At 43.7% G+C, this 23,323-nt stretch overlaps 1 protein-coding gene across 8 annotated transcripts in view; it reads left to right on the top strand.

Moving 5' to 3' along the window:
* Positions 1 to 23,323, top strand: part of CPT1A (carnitine palmitoyltransferase 1A) — an 80,983-nt gene that overhangs the window by 33,693 nt on the left and 23,967 nt on the right. For 4 of the 8 annotated variants that reach the window (XM_084858161.1, XM_084858122.1, XM_084858131.1 and 1 more), the window contains 5 exons: positions 4,080 to 4,217; positions 4,809 to 4,886; positions 7,536 to 7,643; positions 10,792 to 10,876; positions 15,501 to 15,696. In XM_084858161.1, coding sequence (XP_084714287.1) covers positions 4,080 to 4,217; positions 4,809 to 4,886; positions 7,536 to 7,643; positions 10,792 to 10,876; positions 15,501 to 15,696 — 605 coding nt within the window. Of the gene's footprint in view, positions 1 to 4,079; positions 4,218 to 4,808; positions 4,887 to 7,535; positions 7,644 to 10,249; positions 10,338 to 10,791; positions 10,877 to 15,500; positions 15,697 to 23,323 lie in introns of all 8 variants that reach the window. The other 4 variants (XM_084858152.1, XM_084858095.1, XM_084858104.1 and 1 more) reach the window with 1 other exon arrangement.

The following is a 23,323-nucleotide window of genomic DNA, read 5'->3' as shown; positions in this document are numbered from 1 at the left end:
ATAGCTTTGATTAGACGGACCTTTGTCGGCAAGGTGATGTCTCTGCTTCTGACTATGCTGTCTAGGTTTGCCATAGCTTTCCTCCCAAGGAGCAAGCGTCTTTTAATTTCATGGCTACAGTCACCGTCTGCGGTGATCTTGGAGCCCAAGAAAGTAAAATCTGTCACTGCTTCCATTTCTTCCCCTTCTATATGCCAGGAAGTGATAGGGCCAGATGCCATGCTCTTAGTTTTTTTAATGTTGAGTTTCAAACCAGCTTTTGCACTCTCCTCTTTCACCCTCAACAAGAGGCTCTTGAGATCCTCTTCGCTTTCTGCCATTAGGGTGGTATCGTCTGCATATCGGAGGTTGTTGATAATTCTCCCGGCAATCTTAATTCCGACCTGTGATTCATCCAACCCGGCATTTCTCATGATGTACTCTGCATATAAGTTAAATAAGCAGGGTGACAATATGCAGCCTTGTCGTACTCCTTTCCCAATTTTGAACCAATCGGTTGTTCCATGTCTGGTTCTTACTGTTGCTTCTTGACCCTCGTACAGGTTTCTCAGGAGACGGGTAAGGTGGTCTGGTACTCCCATCACTTTCAGAATTTGCCACAGTTTGTTGTGATCCACACAATCAAAGGCTTTAGCGTAGTCAATGAAGCAGAAATAGACGTTTTTCTGGAATTCTCTTGCTTTCTCCATGATGCAGCGAATGTTGGCGATTTGATCTCTAGTTCCTCTGCCTCTTCGAAACCCAGCTTGTACTTCCGGTAGTTCTCGGTTCGCATACTGCTGAAGCCTAGCTTGTAGGATTTTGAGCATCACCTTGCTGGCATGTGAAATGAGCGCAATGGTGCGGTAGTTTGAACACTCTTTGGCGTTGCCCTTCTTTGGAATTGGAATGTAAACTGACCTTTTCCAGTCTTGTGGCCACTGTTGAGTGTTCCAGATTTGTTGGCATATTGAATGCAGCACTTTAACAGCATCATCTTTTAGGACTTTAAATAGCTCGGTTGGAATACTGTCATCTCCGCTAGCTTTGTTGTTACTAATGCTTCCTAAGGCCCACTTGACTTCACTCTCTAGGATGTCCGGCTCAAGTTCAGTGACCGCATTATCATGGCTATCAGGGACATTCAGATCTTTCCTGTATAGTTCTTCTGTGTATTCTTTCCACCTCTTCTTAATCTCATCTGCTTCTGTTAGGTCCCTGCCTTCTTTGTCCTTTATCATGCCCGTCTTTGCACAAAACGTTCCCTTGAGATCTCCAATTTTCTTGAAGAGATCTCTAGTCTTTCCCATTCTGTTGTTTTCCTCGATTTCTTTGCATTGTTCATTTAAGAAGGCCTTCTTGTCTCTCCTTGCTATTCTCTGGAACTCTGCATTCAGTTGGGTATATCTTCCCCTTTCTCCCTTGCTTTTCGCTTCCCTTCTTTCGTGAGCTACTTGTAAAGCCTCATCAGACAGCCACTTTGCTTTCTTGCATTTCTTTTTCTTTGGGATGGATTTCGTTGCTGCCTCCTGAACAATGTTACGGACCTCCGTCCATAGTTCCTCAGGCACTCTGTCTATCAGGTCTAATCCCTGAAATCTATTCCTCACCTCCACTGTATATTCATCAGGGATATGATTTAGGTCATACCTGAACAGTTTAGTGGTTTTCCCGACGTTCTTCAATTTAAGCCGAAATTTTGCAAGAAGCAGCTCATGATCTGAGCCACAGTCAGCTCCAGGTCTTGTTTTTACTGACTGTATGGAGCTTCTCCATCTTTGGCTGCAAAGGACATAATCAATCTGATTTCGATATTGACCATCTGGTGACGTCCATGTGTAGAGTCGCCTCTTATGCTGTTGGAAAAGAGTGTTTGCTATGATCAGCGTGTTCTCTTGGCAAAACTCTATTAGCTTTTGTCCTGCTTCATTTTGTACACCAAGGCCATGCCTGCCTATTATCCCGGTGATTTCTTGACTTCCTACTTTAGCATTCCAATCCCCTATGATGAAGAGGACATCTTTTTTTGGTGTTAGTTCTAGAAGGTGTTGTAGGTCTTCATAGAACCGATCAACCTCAGCTTCTTCGGCCTCAGTGGTTGGGGCATAGACTTGAATTACTGTGATGTTGAATGGTTTGCCTTGGATTCGTACTGAGATCATTCTATCATTTTTAAGATTGTACCCCAGTACTGCTTTTCCCACCCTTTTGTTGACTATGAGTGCTACTCCATTTCTTCTAAGGGATTCTTGCCCACAGTAGTAGATATGATGGTCACCTGAATTAAATTCGCCCATGCCTGTCCATTTTAGTTTGCTGATTCCCAAGATGTCGATGTTCAATCTTGCCATCTCATGTTTGACCACCTCCAGCTTACCTTGATTCATTGATCTGACATTCCAGGTTCCTCAACAATATTGTTCTTTACAGCATCGGATTTTCTTTTCACCGCCAGACACATCCACAGCTGAGTGTCCTTTCGGGTTTGGCCCAGCCGCTTCACTCTTTCTGGCGCTACTTGGAAATACCCTCTGCTCTTCCCCAGTAGCATATTGGACACCTTCCGACCTGAGGGGCTCATCTTCCGGCATCATCTCTTTTAGCCTTGTGATACGTTCCATGGGGTTTTCTTGGCAAGAATACTGGAGTGGGTTGCCATTTCCTTCTCCAGTGGACCACATTTTGTCAGAACCCTCTGCCATGACCTGTCCGTCTTGGGTGGCCCTGCACGGCATAGCTTATGGCTTCACTGAGTTACGCAAGCCCCTTCGCCACAACAAGGCAGTGATCCATGAAGGGGCAATGGAAATAGTAATGACTAAAGAAAGGCTGGCAATATGGGAGGCTTTGATTTTATGCCAAAAATATTTTTTATGTTAACGAACTAAGACAGAAACTGGACAAATTTATTGATAACTAGAGGCTTGATCATTTTCTGGCAATATCGGCAATTATATACAAATACATATTCATGTTTTAAAATGTTATAATTTAATATGGTAGGTTAATGTTGTGTGGATTAATTAATGATTTTAGCACACCACACAACCTCACATTTCTCTTGTTTCCCTTCCCCCATGTGTTATTCCTCTTCCCCTCTCCTACTTTTTCTCCCATTTCTCATCTCTCCTCTTTTCCTCCTCTCAGCTCTGCCAGTTGTTTGCTCTTTTTCCCTCTCCACCTGTATTCCTACCCCATCTTTACTGACTGATCATCTCTTCCTCACATCTTGTGTACATTTCATTTGTTCATATCTTCTGTCACACCCCATTCCCTTTGCTGCTTCTGTCATCCCTCCATCCACCCACCCCTCAAGCTTCCTCTGCTCTAACCCCCTCCATCTTGTGTTACTTTGTTTGTTCACCCCCACCCCATTTGTGGGCAGGGGGTTGCTTCCTTTGTTTGTTTTACTTTTTTTTTTTTTTTGTATTTCTGCAAACCTCGGGGCTCTGCTAATTCCTCCCACTTGGGTGAGGGTGGTGCCATTTTGGCTACATAAGCATGCACACTCTCACTTGAGTGTCAGAAATGGAGGGGATATCTTCCAATAAAAAAGTGGTGCAACAAATAGTGTGACATCTTTCCGGGTTCCTCTGCTCACTGGTGTTCTTACAGAGAGACTTGTCCTCACCTTGTTGTTGTCTTGACTGGCCTGTCTCTCAGGCTGTCTCCTGTGAGCTGCCTTGTCTTGCTTCTCTGTGTTCTGCTGCCCTCTTGAAGTTTGATACAGGTTATCCTTGAGTGCTTTGTTTTGGTGATCTTGTACGTTCCTGTGGGTTGAGTGCTACCACCATCTCCCTTTTTTAGTGCTTGCTATCAGGAGTCCAAATTTAAGGTTACTCCATCTTCCACAGGCAGCATGCCTTTGACTGTCAGCTCTCTCCATAGTGTGATGATGGCTTGCAACAATAACAGATCATGCTGCTGGGGCCTTTTCTGTTCATCACACCATATAATTTTGGCAGTTGTTGCTGCTTTGTCATAATGTGTTACTGGAGTATTGCTTTTGCCTGCTTCTTAAGTGTATGAGGGTGGGAAAGAGGTGGGTTTGGTAGACCCTAGTGCACTGAAGCTGTATTTTTTCTTTTTATGAATTCCAGTATTTGGAATCAGTTCGACCACTTATGATTGATGAACAATTTAAAAGAATGGAAGGTCTTGGCAAAGATTTTGCAGTTAACCTGGGACCAAAGCTACAGTGGTATTTGAAGCTGAAATCTTGGTGGGCTGCGAACTATGTAAGTAGATGAACTGAATGCTTTCATGAAACCATATAGTGTAAGTTTCTCAAATCTTCAGTCCTGTATCATCCTGGCAGCTACACATTGATGCCCACCCCCTCCCCAGCTCCAAAGTTGGGATGAAGGTTGGAAGTTGCTTGGAAACCCTTGCAGGATCAAACCAGCAAATCCCTATTACAACCTTACTTTCCTGCTCCTGAGCAGGAAAGGGTGGCAGGAACTTTGTTGGCTGCTGTTCAGCAGCAGTGTTCTGACAACCGCCAAGCATCAGCCAATGCAACGCACTCCCTGCCTGTCTTTCCCATAAGAAAGAGAAACAGGCGGGGTCAGGGGGCTTCTTTAGGTGCTGTTGCATGGAGGCGCTTGTCTCTACCAAGCCAGTAGAGAATGGGGAATAACCAGGTTACCACAATTTTTGGCTTACCTGGCAAGGCCAGAGAAAAATTGTAAACCTCTGAACACGGCACTGAGATTCTATTTTGCTTTCAGTTTCAACAGGGAAGTATATAATGTATCCAGGCATGCATTTCTGTTGATGTCCTGGTGAATTTCACAGATTAATTAATTTGATCCTGCTTCTTCTTGTAGGTTAGTGATTGGTGGGAAGAATATATTTACCTTCGAGGGCGTGGACCTATCATGGTAAACAGTAATTACTTTGCAATGGTGAGTAAATGCTGCAATTTTGTTAGTGTTGTCATAGGTCCCATTGAGCCTCTTCTTCTAAGGTAGGGTGCAAACAGTGTGCCCCCACCCATCTGTTGGCACCCAGACCCCCAGCATCTGCCAAAAGATCCCAGGCGGGTGGGGAGAGAAATAAGCACTCTAGGAAAGGCTCTGTGGTTTCTGCCATAGAGCAGATGCTTCAGTCCTAGAGTGTCCCAGGAAGCAATGGTTGAAGGTTCCTTCCTACTTCATGGGATGCTCTAGGAACAAGGTTCCTCCTGTATGGTATAGACCATAGAGCCTTTTCCTAGAGTATTTTTCCACTCTTTTTTCCATGATTGTTTTATGGTGGCTGGGTGAGGAATGGGCTTTAGTACTTTGATGTTGCTGCAAGACCAAGATGTGTTGCTGCTGGGGCAAGTCTGAGAAGGCACTGTGTGTGTTCTATGTGAGTGTGTGTGCAGTCCCCACCACCTTAGCAGACACCTGACATGATCCTTGCGACCAAAAAGGTTGTGCAGTCCTGCTCTGAGGCAAGGATGTGGAACATGTAGCCTTCCAGACTGCAGCTTCCATCAGCCCTACCCAGCATAGCCAATAGTGAAGGATGATGGGAGTTGTAGCTCTCCAGATGTTGCTGGGCTTCATGTTCCCCATCCCTCCTCTACGGTATGCAATTCAGCTGGGGGGAAATCTGAGGTTGTACCCCGTCTTGTATGTCAGTTGCCTGAATTGTGGCCTGTGTACATAACTGAGTAACAAATGTAACCGCTTGGGGGGTGACTTCATCATGTGTAATCTTCCCAACACGTGCCCTAAGATAGAGTTTCCTATTGAAGTATGACATTGGCTGCTGGTGTGACAAGAGTTTGTCCTGTTCTGTGTGTGCATGAAGAAGTAATCCTGCAATATCAGCACTTGGGGGTTTGTGGGGGAGGCAGTGCATGTTGCTGAAATAGCCCATTTAGCAGAGATAGCCAATAATGTATCCTGGCCAACATGTGTTCTTCACCCTGGTGTAAACTTTCATAGCTAATATGCTTTTACATGAAAACACTGTAGTTCTAGAATCACCTATTTTCTTACTGACTTAGGGCACAATCCTATGCATGTTTAACAGAAAGAGTCCTACAAGGCATAGAATTGCGCCCTTAACTACCACTTTGTGGACCATGGTAGTATAAATGGGTGAGATTACATCAATAGAAGTGTCTCTAAAACATCTCCATATATTCTTCTTAGTTACACTGTGCTCTAGTTGATCACTTGCTGAATACGGGTGCTGAGGCTCAAACTAGGTGTAATGTGGAGATCAGTGAACAGGATCTCCTTAAAAAAAAAAAGGAAAGGAAAAAGAGCAGTGACTGCTTTGAAGATCAGGGAAATGGTGCTGGGGTATTTAACTTCTGTACACTTTGCCCATTCTTAATCTGGCTCTTCACCCCCAAACCGCTATTAGCTCTGTTATTGAAAACATAGGAGGAGGTGCCAGAATTAAACACCCCTTTCCCATCACCATTTCCACAGTCTTCCGAACAGCTATGTGGGGCTGCTAATTGGCATGAAGGAATGTTTGAGATCCTGGTCACGGATCTCCCATGTTGCATCTCGTTAAATTCTGAGCGCAATGATAAATAATTTTCCCCACCTTCCATACCCTCATCGCTGTTGGGTTTTTAACCCTGTGTAATAGCCCCCCCCCCCCCAATGTATGCAGCCTTCTCAGAAGTATTTTGGAGGTACTTTTCCACAATGTAACACTTTTCTACATACTTGAGGAGTCCCCCAAGGATTCAGAAGAGCCCACATTGTCTGTGGGTGGCCCTGTTTCACTACTCCCCTGTCACAAAGTTTGCTATTGAAGAGAATGAGTTATTTTGATTAATGAGGAGAGTGGTTGTTTTCTGAAGTGATTTCAGTAAAGCCATACTGGGCTGCAGGGCATGCTTAGTTCAACAGAAGTCGATAGGTTAAGCACATGTAAGAAGGTATGCGATAGTAGCTTCTGGACATGATCTACCAAAGTAGAACCATGAGTGCAGCTGGTGTTGTTGTATTGTGTGCTATATAAAATGAAACTGCACATGGGAAGCTTTCCTTTCAATGAAGGATGAATGGATCTGTCAGTCTCAGTCTGACTGAGACTCATGGGGTTTTTAACTTGTTTCGTCCCATTATTTTGGGTTTGTTTCATTCCGTTTCTGCACAAGCTTGCAATTTAAGAAAAAATCCGTGCAGAAGTGCATATGCATTTTTCATAACATATGCATTTTTCATAACATATGTATTTTATGCTCTTTTTTAAACGTACACATTTTAGATGCATGAACCCATTGACTAAAATGTTCCTGCACATTTTTCAAATGTGTGCATGTCATCAAACATGTTTTGTGGAATGCATTGCAAGCTTAGAAATGTAAAGATTTTGTTTATTGCAAATTGTGTATGGATCCAGGAGGTGCGAATTGGATGAATCTGTAAAAAAAAAAACCAAAACAAACAAACAAAAATCTTCAAGGGAGAGAATTTCTCACACATCGCTATTTTAAACTGCCAGAAATGAGATCCTGTTCATTCATGGTGGAAGAATCATATTGTCCTTATGATCAAGACTCACATCCATACCTGTCTCTTCTCTTCATCCTTTAGGACTTTTTGTATTTTACTCCCACCACTGTGCAGGCAGCTAGAGCTGGCAATGCTATCCATGCCATCCTGCTGTACAGAAGAAAACTGGACAGACAACAAATCCAGCCAGTATGTCAATTTTCCTGAAATAGTTACACATTTGCATTTGTATGTAAGAAGTCTTGTTCTATATAACAAGACTCGGTACCTGTTGAAAAGTAACTGAGGGTAGAAATAAGGCTGTGTACTGTCAAATGTACATGTGTGCAAGACATGAAAGTGCTTTTCATAACAAACAACATGAGTTGTTAACTGTCTTCAAGGACAAGCCGGTCGGGCCCACTCCTAAGGCCCACTTGGACAGGCCCCTGCTATTTTCTGCCTTAGACTTGATTTAGCTGCTAATCCCATCCAGATGATACCAGTACAGCTCCCATCCTTACTGAGCACTTTGAATACTTTGGGGGTGGGCATGTTTGGGAGGGGCTCTGGTGTGCTCATTCAGTGCTCTTGTTTTCTGCAAGCCATATGGCACCTTTATATAACCTGTGTTGAACCCTTGCCCTTTTCATGAGCTCCTGATGTTGGGAAGCACAGAGTAAGTTGATAGTTGAAACCCCATGCCTGCCACATTGAACTACTTTTGTGGTGAACTCATGGTCTTGCACTGAAGCAGAAGTGTGGGTTATCTCTGCAGACATGCCTCATCACTGAACCTTGATATTCTGTAATATTTATTATTTCCCTCAAATCAGTAAGCTTCATTTGAGATTTGGAGGGATGAATGTAAGTTCTTACACTGACTGCTGAACGTGTTCCCAACTATTTAAAAAGTTGGCATGGCTATTTGGGTGTTCTGAAATAAAGCAGAGCTCTCTGATTAATAGAGGTGAAATTGTATATGAGAGTTGTGCTATGCTTAGTGCTTTGGGCAGGTATCCTAACTTCCTCACAGAAGGGTGATGGGAAAATCTGGAACTTTGGCTGACTACTACATATATAGCTATGGAATAAAGACAAAAACACATCACCCTTAATGCACTGCAAACAATTGGAGAATGTGGGCTTACATAATTATTATTGTTAGCTGCTTTACAGGAATAAGTGTACAATTCAATTTCCATTCACTACCTGATCTGAGTGCAATTTTCATGAAATATTTCTCATGCATTGTCAGATCCAAACCAACCTTTCCACATAAACTGACAGTTTCCTCCAAATGCTATTGTAATCCTTTTAACCCTCAGGATGCATAGCTGGGGATGACCTGAACTTGGTTGGCCTTCTTTTCTTGATAGTCTTTTTTTCTCTAGTCATATTCCACACAGCCAAAAGAAATAGAACTGCTGCATACCAGAAATACGTTAAGGGAGTGTAATGAAGGCTAAGCAGCTCTTTGACCTGTGTGTGAAATATTTCATGTAAGGAAGACCTGTGTCCATGTATGTATTTCATTCTCTGGAATGGTATAATGGATTAAAAAGGGCTGGATCCAGATTTGTCCCTACATGAATAGAATAGAAGGGCTTCGTTCACAGAAGGAACTGGGATCTAGTGGAGGCTTCCCACTGGAGGAAAGTGGAGAAGTGGTGATTTTCTCTCATTCCCCCATTCCCTGCGGCCTTGTGCCTTCTAAAAACTACTCTGGAACTACCCTCCCCCCCCCCAATGCTCTGAAACAGTGTGGGTTGTAGTACTGGGGATACAGGGGACAGGACGCATTGGAGAAAATTGTTGCCCCACCTCCTTTCTCCAGCACCAACAGAACTCTGCTGAGCACAAGTCTGTATTCCCTTCCAGTTGCATTTCTGCCAGTCCCCTAAACTGCCTTCTAAACTTGATGGCATTGTATTTAAAAATAATTTGAGAGTTTGGTCCGCGAAGCTGCTGAACAGGGAAGTCATAATGACTTCAGTGTGTGGGATGGTATCTGTGTGACTGTGTCTTTCATGGTACCTTTTGTGGCGTTATGTGAGTTAGGGCATTTATTTAAAAATCTAGATTTGTTGTGTGGAATTGAGGCATGTTCAGAAATGTTGTAATTTCAAATTAATATCCAAGAACAATCTCTGTATATGAAGCTGCTCCTTTCTTCTTTCTGTTCAGTTTCATTACTTAATTTCTGTATTTCTTTGTAGGTGGCACTTTAGCAGCCCTTTTCTGGGACTAGAGAATTACATGTTAAAAAATTAGAACATTTCTGAACATGCCTCAGTTATGTACAACAAAGGATATTTGAAAATGACCTCAGTTGTTGAAATGATGATATGTTAAGAATCAGAAACCTAGCTGGTAGCTCAATTGTTGACTTGAGCTTAAAGCAGTATGTATAGTGGGGAAGAAAGAAATGTGGAATGTATTTGGCAGCTTAAATACTATAAAAAGAATTGCTGCAGACCTTGCCGTTGGTAGATCAGAAAGAAGTCTGGGGTAGGGGGAATAATGAAAAAGATTAGAAACTAGCATTCTGAAAGCTGCTTCACACGAGACAAAATCTCCTGCAGAGAAGGTACATTGCATGTGCATACATGCAATGGAATTCAGGGAAGCATTAATGACAGATGGTGAGTCGTTTCAGTCGATTTCTTCTTGTGGAAGGACTTCTGCATAGGAAATTTCCCCTAGTGTGAAGTGGCCCTAGGAATCTCCAGATCTGACAATCTCTCTAGCCCTCGTGTGTGTTTTTCTCTTCATGTGCTAACTATATCTGTAAAACACAATTGTAATGCTCATAGATTCTTCTGATGGGATCCACTGTTCCACTCTGCTCAGCTCAATGGGAGAGGATGTTTAATACCTCCCGTATTCCAGGAGAGGAAACAGGTAAGAAGAATCAGCTAAAGACAAGGATTCTCAAAGAATCTAGAGTGTAAAATACTGCCAGAATATTCTCTTGAACATATCCTATAATAGCAAATATTCATATTCACAGTGTGTGTAGGAAAATGGAGTGAATTGTACACTTTGAAAATATGGTAGCCGCTGACAAAATCCCCAGACACATTTAAAATACCTTGTTGCTTAAAAATGAAACACTTCAACATGTAGTTTGACTCATCTTGCCTGTTCCTTTCCTTAAAAAAAAAAACTGATCCTGGGAAATGGTTTTCTACCCAGTATGGATTTTTCTTTTTCTTGTGATCGCTGCGATTTTTGTTTCCGTTCCTTTGGGTTCTCTTGGTTTCCATTGCCTCTTCAATCTTCTACGTTCCATACAACCTCATTGTTTTGAAATCTTTGTGTGGGGGGTTTTTTGACTTTCCTTTTTCCCTTTCAGCTTATGATTTACAATACCATCCCAATGTGCTCTTCTCAGTATGAACGTATGTTCAACACTAGTCGTATTCCAGGCATAGAGACAGGTACAGTTTTAGTCCTGTCAATGTATTTGGCCCTCCATTTGCATTCTGATCTTCTGTGTATGTAGCAGATTACTTCAGTCTATAACATTTGCATAGTTGGTGAGGCTGTGTGATTTTTCTAGCAGAGAAATCACTGTAGTTTTATTAGATTGTACTATAAAATCCAGTTCTTAAAAATTATGAACCATTTCAGTAAATGATCAGAGTTGGGTCTAAACATCTGTTCCCATTTGCTGCCACTTCCCAGGAACCGTGTGTGTGCGTGCATTCCTGGACAGGTGTTAAAACAAAACCAAATAAATGTGTATTTATTAATCGCAGTTCTATACCACTCTCTGCTGCATTCAAAGTAGAATACATCATATAATACAATAAAAATGAGGATATTACAAATATAAAAAGTAACAAAACGCACAAATTAAAAAAAAAAACTAGTGCAAAAATATCAGCCCAGTCAAGATCAAGAAACCCTCAAGCATGAACAAATACCTTCCTAAGGAGTCAGGTTTTGGCCAGGTACCAAAACAATGAGAGAAATGCCTAGATGAGCTTCTGATGGGCGCTCATTCCAGAGTGTCAGTGCCACCACAGATAAGGCCTTTTGGATACATGCTGCACTTTGTGAAAGCAGGTAAATGATCCAGCACCAGCCCCTGTAGACTTAAGGAAGCAGGAACAAACATATTTTAGGATACAGTCACCTGGGGGGGTGAGGGATAGTTGTGTCAAGCCACTATAATTAGTCAGAGTTTGCTTAAAATATTTGTCTAATGAACTGATTTTCCTACTGATAAAACTGTATTCATCCAGTAGTAAACAATTTGAAAATAGTGCTTTATGCAGAGAGGCTGGCTCTGCTCCCCGGTGTTGTATGTTTACCAGTAGGGTAAACTGATAAGCTTGGAAGACTAAAATCTTGATGGAATTGTCTCAGAACCATGTGAATATCCTGCTTTTATGTCAACTAATCCTTTTTTTTTTCTTTTGCCTTGCATGTGGCCAGATCTTGTGGCTGAGCCATAGTGCAGTGGGAAGAAGATGACTTCAATCTGTCTTTTCTCTCCCACCGGCCCCCCGTTTGCATACATAAACACGAGGGCTTAGCTTTACTTCCTGCAGAAGTCTTTTTAAGTATCTGCACATTGTATGTGTCTCAAAGTGAACCGAGATAGGAGAAAGTAATGCCATGGAACCAGAGTAGGGTTTATCTCATTAATTTTCTAATGTTAACAAGTATTTGGATACGCCTTTTGGGAAAGGAAAGGAAAGGAAAGGAAAGGAAAGGAAAGGAAAGGAAAGGCGTTCAGAGCACTGTCTGGTCCAGTTTTATTGGATGAGTTTCAGTTACTGAGGCCTGAGGATGCAGACAAGGTGCTTGGCCAAGTCCGATCGACCACTTGTGTGCTTGACCCTTGCCCTTCATGGCTTATTAAATCAAACAAGGAGGGGTTGTCCGGCTGGGTCCAGGAGGTTGTAAATTCCTCCTTGAGAGAGGGAGTGGTGCCTACCGCTTTAAAAGAGGCAGTAATTAGACCACTCCTGAAAAAGCCTAACCTGGACCCAGAGGATGTTAATTATAGGCCAGTGGCCAACATCCCCTTCCTGGGCAAGGTGCTTGAGCGGGTAGTTGTAGGACAGCTCCAGGCACTCTTAAATGAAACGGATTATCTAGATCCATTTCAATCGGGCTTCAGGCCTGGTTTTGGAACAGAAACTGCCTTGGTCGCCCTGTGGGATGACCTCTGCCGGGAGAGGGACAGGAGGAGTGCGACCCTGTTGATTCTCCTGGACCTCTCAGCAGCTTTCGATACCATCGACCATGGTATCCTTCTGGATAGGTTGTCTGGGTTAGGAGTTGGAGGCACTGCACTGCAGTGGTTCCGCTCCTACTTGGATGGCCGATTCCAGAAGGTGGTGCTGGGGGATTATTGCTCTGTGCCATGGCAATTATGCCATGGGGTTCCACAGGGCTCTATTTTATCCCCCATGCTGTTTAACATCTACATGAAACCGCTGGGGGAGGTTATCCGGAGGTGTGGGCTGAGGTGCCATCAATATGCAGATGACACCCAGCTCTACCTCTCTTTCTCATCAAAACCAGGTGAGGCAGTGGCTGTTCTGAACCAGTGCCTGGGCACAGTAATGGGCTGGATGAGGGCTAATAAACTGAAACTCAATCCATACAAGATGGAGGTACTGTTAGTGGGTGGTTCGTCTGCCCGGCTAGGTGATATTCAACCTGTTCTGGAGGGGGTTGCACTCCCACTAAAGGATCAGGTTCATAGTTTGGGGGTGCTCTTGGATCCAGAACTGTCACTTGAGGCACAGGTGAACTCAGTGGCATGGAGCACTTTTTATCAGCTTAGGCTGGTATACCAACTACGCCCTTATCTGGACAGAGATAGCCTAGCTACAGTTATCCATGCTCTGATAACTTCTCGTCTGGATTACTGCAATGCGTTATACGTGGGGCTGCCTTTGAAAACAGTCCGGAAACTTCAGCTGGTCCAAAATAGGGCAGCAAGATTGTTAACAGGGACTGGCCTGCGAGCTCATATTACGCCAGTACTTTTCCAGCTGCACTGGCTGCCAGTCCATTTCCGGGCCCGATTCAAAGTGCTGGTGTTAACATTCAGAGCCCTTAACGGCTTGGGGCCAGGTTACCTGAAGGATCACCTCCTCCCATATGTGCCTGCCCGGACCTTAAGATCATCATCAGCGGCCCTTCTCCGTGAGCCCCTGCCAAAGGAAGTGAGGCGGGTGGCTACTAGGAGGAGGGCTTTTTCTGCTGTGGCACCCCGGCGCTGGAATGAGCTCCCTAGTGAGGTTCGCCTGGCGCCTACATTGTATTCCTTTTGGCGCCAGGTGAAGACCTTTTTATTTTCCCAGGCATTTTAGCTTTCTAAATTTTTATCTTTGCTGTTTTAAATCTGTATTTTAAACTCTTGCACTGCTGCTAGGTTTTATTGTGGTTGTATTGTTATATTGTGGTTTTAATGTTCTATATATTTTAAATTGTTTTATTGTGTGTTGTTTGGTTTTAATTTTTGTGAACCGCCCAGAGAGCTTCGGCTATTGGGCGGTATAGAAATGAAATAAATAAATAAATAAATGTTTATTGTGTGTTCTAATATCAAATAATTTGATATCAGTGTGGTATAGTGGTTAGTGTTGGACTGGGAGTCAGGAAATTTGGATTCTAGTCCCTTCTCACCCATGAAGCTCACTGGGTGACTTTGGGCCAGTCACTGACTCTCAGCCTAACCTACCTCACAGGTTTGTTGTGAGGATAAAATGGAGAGGAAGAGGTCCATGTAAACCACCTTGGGTCCCTTGCAAGAGGAAAAAAGGCAGGATATAAATGTAATAATAAATAAATAAAATTTAGTTAGGAAATGTAGCTTGGGACCTCATGCGTTTAGAAACAAACTCAAATTGTTCATAATATTTCTTTGAACTGGACTTGCAAAAATATCATGTAATACTTCATAATATCATATAAATATTAATTGGAGGAAATCTTCAACATTTTGCCCAACATTTTCCTACTTTTAATCGGTGAATTAATTTTTAAAAATATTACCTCGGTTACCTAAAAATCACTACTAATGTCTTCAGTAATCCTCCCTTTTTCATGTCTCAAGTTTTGCTCAGCATGATACTCTTTTGCTAATGAAAAATAATGATCAGCTTTGACACTTAAATTGCCAATTGCTGGCTTTATTTCAAAATCAATGCATTTATGAAGCAGTGCTTTTTCTGTGTGATAGTTAACTCACAGGTTAGTGTTCTGCATCCTGGTGAAAGGTTTGATATCTGCACCCCTTGTTGCCATAGCATGAATGTGATTTCACTTACATTTCTTGACTGTAAAGACATAGAATATTATGTTACTAGAATATGAGTTGCTTTACCTCTCATGATGTTTGAAGATAAATCATTGAGTACTTACTATCTCAGAAGACTTGAAAATGAGCTTTCTTTTTGAGGTCATATGTTTTCATGTAAGACACAGTTTTCACATGTGGTCACTTCCAAATAAATTACTCTCCATATAAAAAAAGGGTGATATAGTCTCAAGAGAGGATTGTAGTACCTCTCAGCTAGTGAATGTTTTAATGTTTCCCATGACAATTAAACAGGGAAAGCATGCGGATTTTAAAGAGAAGTATATACATGTGCTTCTGAACAGTTCACATGAAAACTTTCACAGCTTCTACTCAGCTGAGTCTCTGGTGCTTGGCTGGACTGCAGCATTGCACTCTACCCCATTCACCTGCTGAGACTCCAAAATTTAGATGTAGTTGGATAGCATAAGGTATGTAAAATGAAGTTGGTTGTGCTCATAGGAGATTACAAAACTGAGAGTATGACTGGGCTATTAAGGGGCATCTTCGTACAGCACAGGTTTTTAAAAAAACATTGAGTTACTTCTGCATGAAGAATAATACATGTATGAATGAATACGGTATAGTTATAAGTCTCCTTAAGCCAATTACATTTATGTAAATGGATTTGGCATGATTGAATAGTAGATGTAGTTTGGAGCTGAGCACTCCATAGATTTAAATTTTTACATTACAGAAATTCTTGCTCATTTCCAAACTTTGGGTTGCAATTCTAGACACTATCCAGCATATAAAAGACAGCAAACACATTGTTGTGCTCCACAAGGGATGCTATTACAAAGTGTGGCTGTACTATGATGGCAGACAGCTGAAACCCCGGGAGATTGAACAGCAGATGCAGTGGATTCTAGATGACAAATCAGAGCCTCAACCCGGTGAAGAGAAGTTAGCTGCTCTTACTGCAGGAGACAGGTATGAACTTTTAAAAACCACTGCAAAACTTTTGGGCATACTTTCAGTTTCAAAAATCTTTTTGCTTCTACATTTGCCTAATACCTTGCTGACCCTGTTAATGTTAACAGAAGTATTCTGTATAGTCTTGTTACATATAGGGCATCTCTACACCAGCCTAAAATCCTGCATTTAAAATGGGGCTTTCAGCTTCTGTTTTAAATGCAGGATCACAACTGACACTCTTTACACACGCTTCCTTCCCCCTTCCTTCTCCCCATACCTGAGTCTTCCCTTATCTTTCACTGATCTCGCTCCTCTTCTTGCCACTTTAAGTCTTTTCATGGAGGAAACAAAAGCAGAACACAATGGTGTAATTTGATAGCTCATTATCTGCGATCTATTTAAAAATGGAACAAAGGGCATTTAGTGCAGGAGACGCCCTGGAAGGTCATGGCAGGGTCACGCTGTCATGTAAAGAGCCAGCAAACTTCTGTGAAGGAGTAATTTCAATCACAGGATAAAAGCTCAGTGTGAAGTAGCCCATAGTCTTCAAGGACTTTGGTACTTGTACTCCTCTAGGTTGATTGTAAGATGGACTGGGCTGACATCTGTCTGGTTCTTCCTCTCTTTAGCACCATATAGCATTGCTTCTCAAACTGACTTGTGAGATATCGGCACTGAGGTTGTTGCAAAGTTGGGAACAGCTCTTGGATGTGTGCACTGCACACAATAGATTGGGTCCAGACCTGCCCCTCTGTGAACTGAACGGATCTTTCCATACACAGAGGGAACCGGGATCAAACAGAGGCTTCCCACTGGAGGAAGAGGATGGGCAGCAATTTTTGCTAATTCTGACTTCCTCCAGTGCCACCTCCCATACAGCTTTTTCTAGGTCGAAGGCTGCATGCTGGCAGTGGGCACAGCCAGAACCACCCCACACACTTTCTCATCCACACACTTATCCATCGCTTTGGGCATGTGTGCAACATGTGCGCATGCACGCCATTCATACACATTCCCTATCATTCCCACCCAGTGTGAAGGAGAGATCCATCATGGGTTAATGCCTCTCACTGCTCAGGACAGGCAAGACTGTGACTAGGCTTTTTACCTAACTCCTGGCCTCTGCAGCTCCTCATAGCCAATTCTTTCCTTGCCTCTGCTCTGGATAGAGCTTGTTCTAGTTTCTCTTTCAGCAGACTCTCTATGTAGGCCTCATTATTCTCTTAATCTCATTCTGTGTTTTTCCTTAGCAAACGTTAGAATTTGTCTTCTTTTTTCAGTTTTTTCTTCTGCTCTTCATATTAAAAAAAAGAAGAAGAAGAAATTGGAAAAAGAAAAAGGTGGGAGCTTTTTTCTTTCCCCTCTCTTGGCTCTTTCTTTCTTTTGCCACAAGATGGCTCCAGTAAACAAGAAGATCTCTAGATCTGAAAAAGGAAAAGAACAGCCAGCAACTCACATCAGTGTTGTCCGTAACCAAACCACTGCTCACAGATCACCACCCCCAGTGGAAACATAGTGTTTGATTGCCTTTTCAGATCATGAGGAGTCTTGCAGGGGGCTGTTGTGTCCAGGCATAGCTGGCACCCATACCCCACCACCTCCACTGCCATTGCAGTAACCGATCCTCATGCAATGCAGCAAACAGAGGACAGTCACAGCAGATCCTCCCCCGGAACCAGAAGACATAGGACTGTGTATCTTCTCCTTGGTTCTCACGTCAGCTGTGGCTGAGCAGGCCATCAACCCAAAGGACTTAGGGGTTGGACTCAATGGTGTTGTAGGCCCCTTCCAACCCCACTATTCTATTATTCTATGACTTCACCATGGTGTGTAAGCATTTCTGGGAGCCCTTAGAGTAACAAGATACTGTGGTTCACCCATCCATTTCCCACCAAGAATTACTTTTGTTTTACCAAATGTGTAACACTTTTGTTCTCCAGCCCGTATGGCCATCTCTGAGGGAGGAAATAGAGATACAGCAAGCCCCTTCAGATACCCATTCCTCTTCCTCAAAGCAAATGGCTAAGCACATTTTCCCCAGACCCCCAAGATCAGGTCTTATTTCAAAGCATCCAAGGCCGCATCTATATAGCACCGCTTTGACCCCCCATCCCATTGCAACTGCACAGCAATGCGGCTTTGAGTCAGCATGCCCTGCAATACGCTCGCGTTGTACTGCGCATTTGCCTTACAGACTCGCCATGCCCTTTCCCCCCCATTTTACTGGGATGTGCAGCTGTGCAGTCTTGTGAGTGTGGGGGTGCGACACTTCAGTGGCTGTTTTGTGAGGGGCTCTGCTGTGTCTTTCCATCCCTTTTTAAGTAAAAAGTGAGTGTTTTGTGCTCCTTCATTGCCGCACCATCAGTTTGTCAGTTCCCCAGCCCGAGACTCTTACGATGGTTCGCACTCACAAACGTGAGCACCATGTGCCTACCCATTGCTCCAAAATGGTGGCTGAAGCGACACTAGTCCTTCCCCAAGACCCCCGGCCCTTGGGCACTGAGTCCACGACTGTTGTGAAGATACGAAGCTGCAAAACTGTGCAAAAGTGTGATTAAACAGATGAAAACATCTCTCTGTGCCTCTGTAACTGTGCAGCTGCAAAGGGATGGGGGGAGTAAAGGGGCATCACAGCGTGACGCAGGCAGTACGCATGCCTACAACACGCCCACTGTAAAATGCAAAATCGGTTTGGGGAAGGAACAGACGGCCCGCAACCACAGGGGAACCCGCAGCAAATCCAAGAAATTGCAGTAAAACAACTCCTTGGAATTCCACTTTTTCCAGGTGAAAACCATGGATGGCTGCGAAGTCGCGACTGTGACATCTATCACGAGGAACCTTGACTCGCCCCCACCCTGGAGTAAAAGCCCAGGGTAGATGTGCCCCAACAGGCAATTAGACTGGAACTGGCTCAGGTTTCTGAACTTAGAAGGTCGCATGAAAAACCTGTTCCTCTGATTCTGATTCTTTCTCCTCCCAACCTAAGAAAAAACGAGAGAATAATTACTGTCAAACATGCTGAGACATCCAAGATGGGTGGGTTGCCTGTGGTTACTCCTCATTCTTCTTCTGCTGATTTAGCATCTGATTCCCCAGACCACAAGTCACCACTAAAGGGAAGCATCATAAAACTAAAAAGATTTCACATGAGTATCTTTCAGATTCTCCCATTTTCTTAGTTGCAGCAACAGAAGGGGAATTACCTGATTCGGATCCAGTGGAAGAACCTTCCAATGTGAGGTTCTTTAATCATGCTTATTTTCTATCTATTCTCTCCAAAGCTATGGTGTCCCTGCTTCAAATACATTCAATAGACTTTGTGTTTCTAGCACAAGCCTTGGGTCTCATGATTTCCTTCCTAGGGCTCCTGCCATGGGCCAGATTACATCCCAGACACCATCAGTGGCTTCTCTTCGCATTTCAAACTGAAAACATTCACAGGCACAGCATCAGGATCACTGTACCTCACCCAGTCAGAATATCCCTGCTCTGCTAGGAAGTGCCATGAAACATATCAAAGGGTACACCCATTCAAGAGTCACATAGTATAATTGTGATGACAGATGCCAGCCTGGTGGGGTGGGGGTTCATTGTCAGGGCCATCCCATCCAGGGTCTCTGGCCTCCCAAAGTCAAGCATCACAATATAAACTGGTTGGAGCTCCAAGCAATTCACCTCTCCATCAAACACTTTGTTGAACACATACGCCCTGGCCACTTTTTTAGTCGGAACAGACAACACAATGGCCTTAGCCCTCATGAATCCTCAGGAAGTGACGATCAAAATCTCTACACACGGATGCTTCCCCCTCTGGAAAGAACACAACATCCCATCCATTATTGCATAGTACATTCCACTGATTCCAGGGACTGTCAATACAGACGCTAACTTTATAAGCTGACAGTGCCTCAATCTCAAGGAATTAACTTTGGAAACGGCAGTCTTTCAGCAGCTTTGCCATCTTTTTGCCCCGCTCCTGGTGGACCTCTTTGCCTCCCCTCTCAACAACCAGCTATCATGCTTCTTCAGACACCTGGCTCCAATGATGGAGGCCTTGGATGCTCTCCACTCCCCCTAGCCAAGAGGCAGGCTCCATGCATTCTCTCCTCTTCCACTTCTGGCCAGGGTTCTCAGAAAAATGAAGGCGGAATGGACAACATTCGTGTTCATAGTTCCATTCTGGCCCCAGAGGCCATGGTTCTCTCAAATCCTTCAACAGGCACAAACAGATCCATGGTTCCTTCCCTCAAGGGCTCAACCTTCTCACACAAGGACTGTTATGGCATCGGAATGAAGAATGGCTAGATCTAGCCACTCGGCTACTGAGCGCAGCCCCTTCCTTTTACTAGGCCATTCAGCCAAGGTAATTAACACCTTGTTGTCCTCAAGGAGACCATCAACCAACTGAATATATGAAACAAGTTGGAAAGCATTTCTACGTTGGTGTACAAGGAAGTGTATGGATTGTAAGACAGCCAGAATCAAGAAATTGCTTCTGTTCCTTCAAACAGGGCTAGAGATGGGACTCAGAGCAAACATACCTCGCAGACAAGTTACAGCTTTCGCTTCTGTTCTCTCTAAGCCAGGCCACAAGTCACTTGGTACTTACCTGCACTTTCAGTGATTCCTCAGAGGGGTGACACTGCAGTTTCCTCCAGTTATATGTCACTTCCCAGCTTGGAGTTTGCATGTGGTACTATCACCTTTTACCAGTTCCCCCTTTAAACCAGTGAGAATGGTCTCACTATGTTTTCTCTCTCTCAAGGTATTATTGCTCATAGCTACAACATCTGCCAGAAGGGCCAGCTACACTCTCTCTCAGCAAGTGTGGCACACCCTGGATGCTAAGAAGGCCATCGAAATTTACCTTAAAGGAACTTAAGCATTCCAGTTCCCTGTTTGTTTCTTTCCATCCTACTGCACTGGGAAATCACTACTCAGTCTAAAAGCTCAGCTAGAAGAGGACTGCTGGGAGGAGCCACGGAGTTCAGGACCCAGGCAAAAATCCTGGCCACGTGTTCCTTGCCTGTCCTGGACAGTGGGAGGAGTTAACTCAGAATGGAACTCCGTAGTAAATACCCAGCTTTCCAGTCCATTCATTAATCCACCTTGCCTATCCATTTAGTCTCTCTTCTTCTTCATCTCTCTCTGTTAATTATTCCATATCCCCTTTCCATCCATCCATCAGTCCATCCATCTGTTTTTTCTCTCCAAATCCCTTTCTCTGCCCTCAATACTCACCTATAGGAAAGTCAGGTTTTTCTTCCAAACCAAAAAATGACACAAAAGAGGGAACAACGGCCTGTACAGTGGCTTTGTCAGGCAAATTAGAGGGCAGCAGCAGTCCTCTGTGGCCCTGTCTACATGGCACCGCTTTCACCCAGCACTCCGTCACAACCGCGCAGCATTGCAGCTTCAGATTAGCTTCTGCTGGGATTTGTTGTTTATTCGGTCAGTTGCTTCTGACTCTTCGTGACTTCATGGACCAGCCCACGCCAGAGCTTCCTGTCGGCCATCACCACCCCCAGCTCCCCCAAGGCCGAGTCCGTCACCTCCAGAATATCATCCATCCATCTTGCCCTTGGTCGGCCCGTCTTCCTTTTGCCTTCCACTTTGCCTAGCATCAGCATCTTCTCCAGGGTATCCTGTCTTCTCATTATGTGGCCAAAGTACTTCAGTTTTGCCTTTAATATCATTCCCTCAAGTGAGCAGTCTGGCTTTATTTCCTGGAGTATGGACAGGTTTGATCTTCTTGCAGTCCAAGGCACTCTCAGAATTTTCCTCCAGAACCACAGTTCAAAAGCATCTATCTTATTTATTTTATTTATTTATTTATTGCATTTATACCCCGCCTTTCTCCCTCTCGCAAGGAACTCAAGGCGGCTTACATTATCCTCCTCCTCACCGTTGTATCCTCACAACAACAACCTTGTGAGGTAGGTTGGGCTGAGAGTCTGTGACTGGCCCAAAGTCACCCAGTGAGCTTCCATGGCTGAGTGGGGACTAGAACCCGGATCTCCCGGCTCCCAGTCTGTCACTCTCACCACTACACTACACTGGCTCTCAGATCTTCTGTAGATCTTCTGTAGATCTTCTGTAGATCTTCCTTCGCTCAGCCTTCCTTATGGTCCAGCTCTCACAGCCATAGGTTACCACAGGAAATACCATTGCTTTAACTATGCGGACCTTCGTTGTCAGTGTGATGACTCTGCTCTTCACTATTTTATCAAGATTTGTCATTGCTGTCCTCCCAAGAAGTAAACGTCTTCTGATTTCCTGGCTGCAGTCAGCATCTGCAGTAATCTTTGCACCTAGAAAGACAAAGTCTGTCACTGCCTCCACGTTTTCTCCCTCTATTTGCCAGTTATCAATCAAGCTGGTTGCCATAATCTTGGTTTTTTTGAAGTTTAACTGCAACCCAGCTTTTGCACTTTCCTCTTTCACCTTCGTCAGAAGGTTCCTCAGCTCCTCCTCACTTTCAGCCATCAAAGTGGTATCATCTGCATATCTGAGATTGTTAATGTTTCTCCCAGTAATTTTAATTCCAGCCTTGGCTTCATCAAGCCCAGAACGTCACATGATGTGTTCTGCGTACAGGTTGAATAGGTAGGGTGACAGTATACAACCCTGCCGTATACCTTTCCCAATCTTAAACCAGTCCGTTGTTCCGTGGTCTGTTCTTACCGTTGCTACTTGGTCATTATACAGATTCCTCAGGAGGCAGACAGGATGACTTGGTATCCCCATACCACCAAGCACTTGCCACAATTTGTTATGATCCACACAGTCAAAGGCTTTAGAATAGTCAATACAACAGAAATAGATGTTTTTCTGAAACTCCCTGGCTTTCTCCATTATCCAGCAGATATTGGCAATTTGGTCTCTAGTTCCTCTGCCTCTTCTAAACCCAGCTTGTACATCTGGCAATTCTTGTTCCATGAATTGCTGGAGTCTACCTTGCAAGATCTTGAGCATTACCTTACTGGCGTGTGAAATAAGTGCCACTGTTCGATAGTTTGAACACTCTTTGGTGCTTCCCTTTTTTGGTATGGGGATATAAGTTGATCTTTTCCAATCTGGTGGCCATTCTTTTGTTTTCCAAATTTGCTGGCATATGGCATGCATCACCTTGACAGCATCATCTTGCAAGATTTTAAACAGTTCAGCTGGTACACCGTCGTCTCCTGCTGCCTTGTTATTAGCAATGCTTCTTAAGGCCCATTCAACCTCACTCTTCAGGATGTCTGGCTCTAGCTCACTGACCACACCGTCAAATCTATCCCCAATATTATTATCCTTCCTATGCAGATCTTCCATATATTCTTGCCACCTTTTCTTGATCTCTTCTGCTTCTGTTAGGTCCTTGCCATCTTTGTTTTTGATCATACCCATTTTTGCCTGGAATTTGCCTCTGATGCTTCTAATTTTCTGGAAGAGGTCTCTTGTCCTTCCTATTTTATTATCTTCTTCCGCTTCCGTGCATTGCTTGTTTAAAAATAATTCCTTATCTCTTCTGGTTAACCTCTGGAATTTTGCATTTAATTGGGCATATCTCCCCCTATCACTGTTGCCTTTTGCTTTCCTTCTTTCTTGGGCTGCTTCCAGTGTCTCAGCAGACAGCCATCTTGCCTTCTTGGTT

Source organism: Heloderma suspectum, chromosome 1, assembly GCF_057233095.1.
Source record: "Heloderma suspectum isolate Gila_16-S chromosome 1, 16-S_ref, whole genome shotgun sequence".
In the NCBI taxonomy this organism is placed as follows: Eukaryota; Metazoa; Chordata; class Lepidosauria; order Squamata; family Helodermatidae; genus Heloderma; species Heloderma suspectum.
This window is presented reverse-complemented; position numbering and strand designations above follow the sequence as displayed.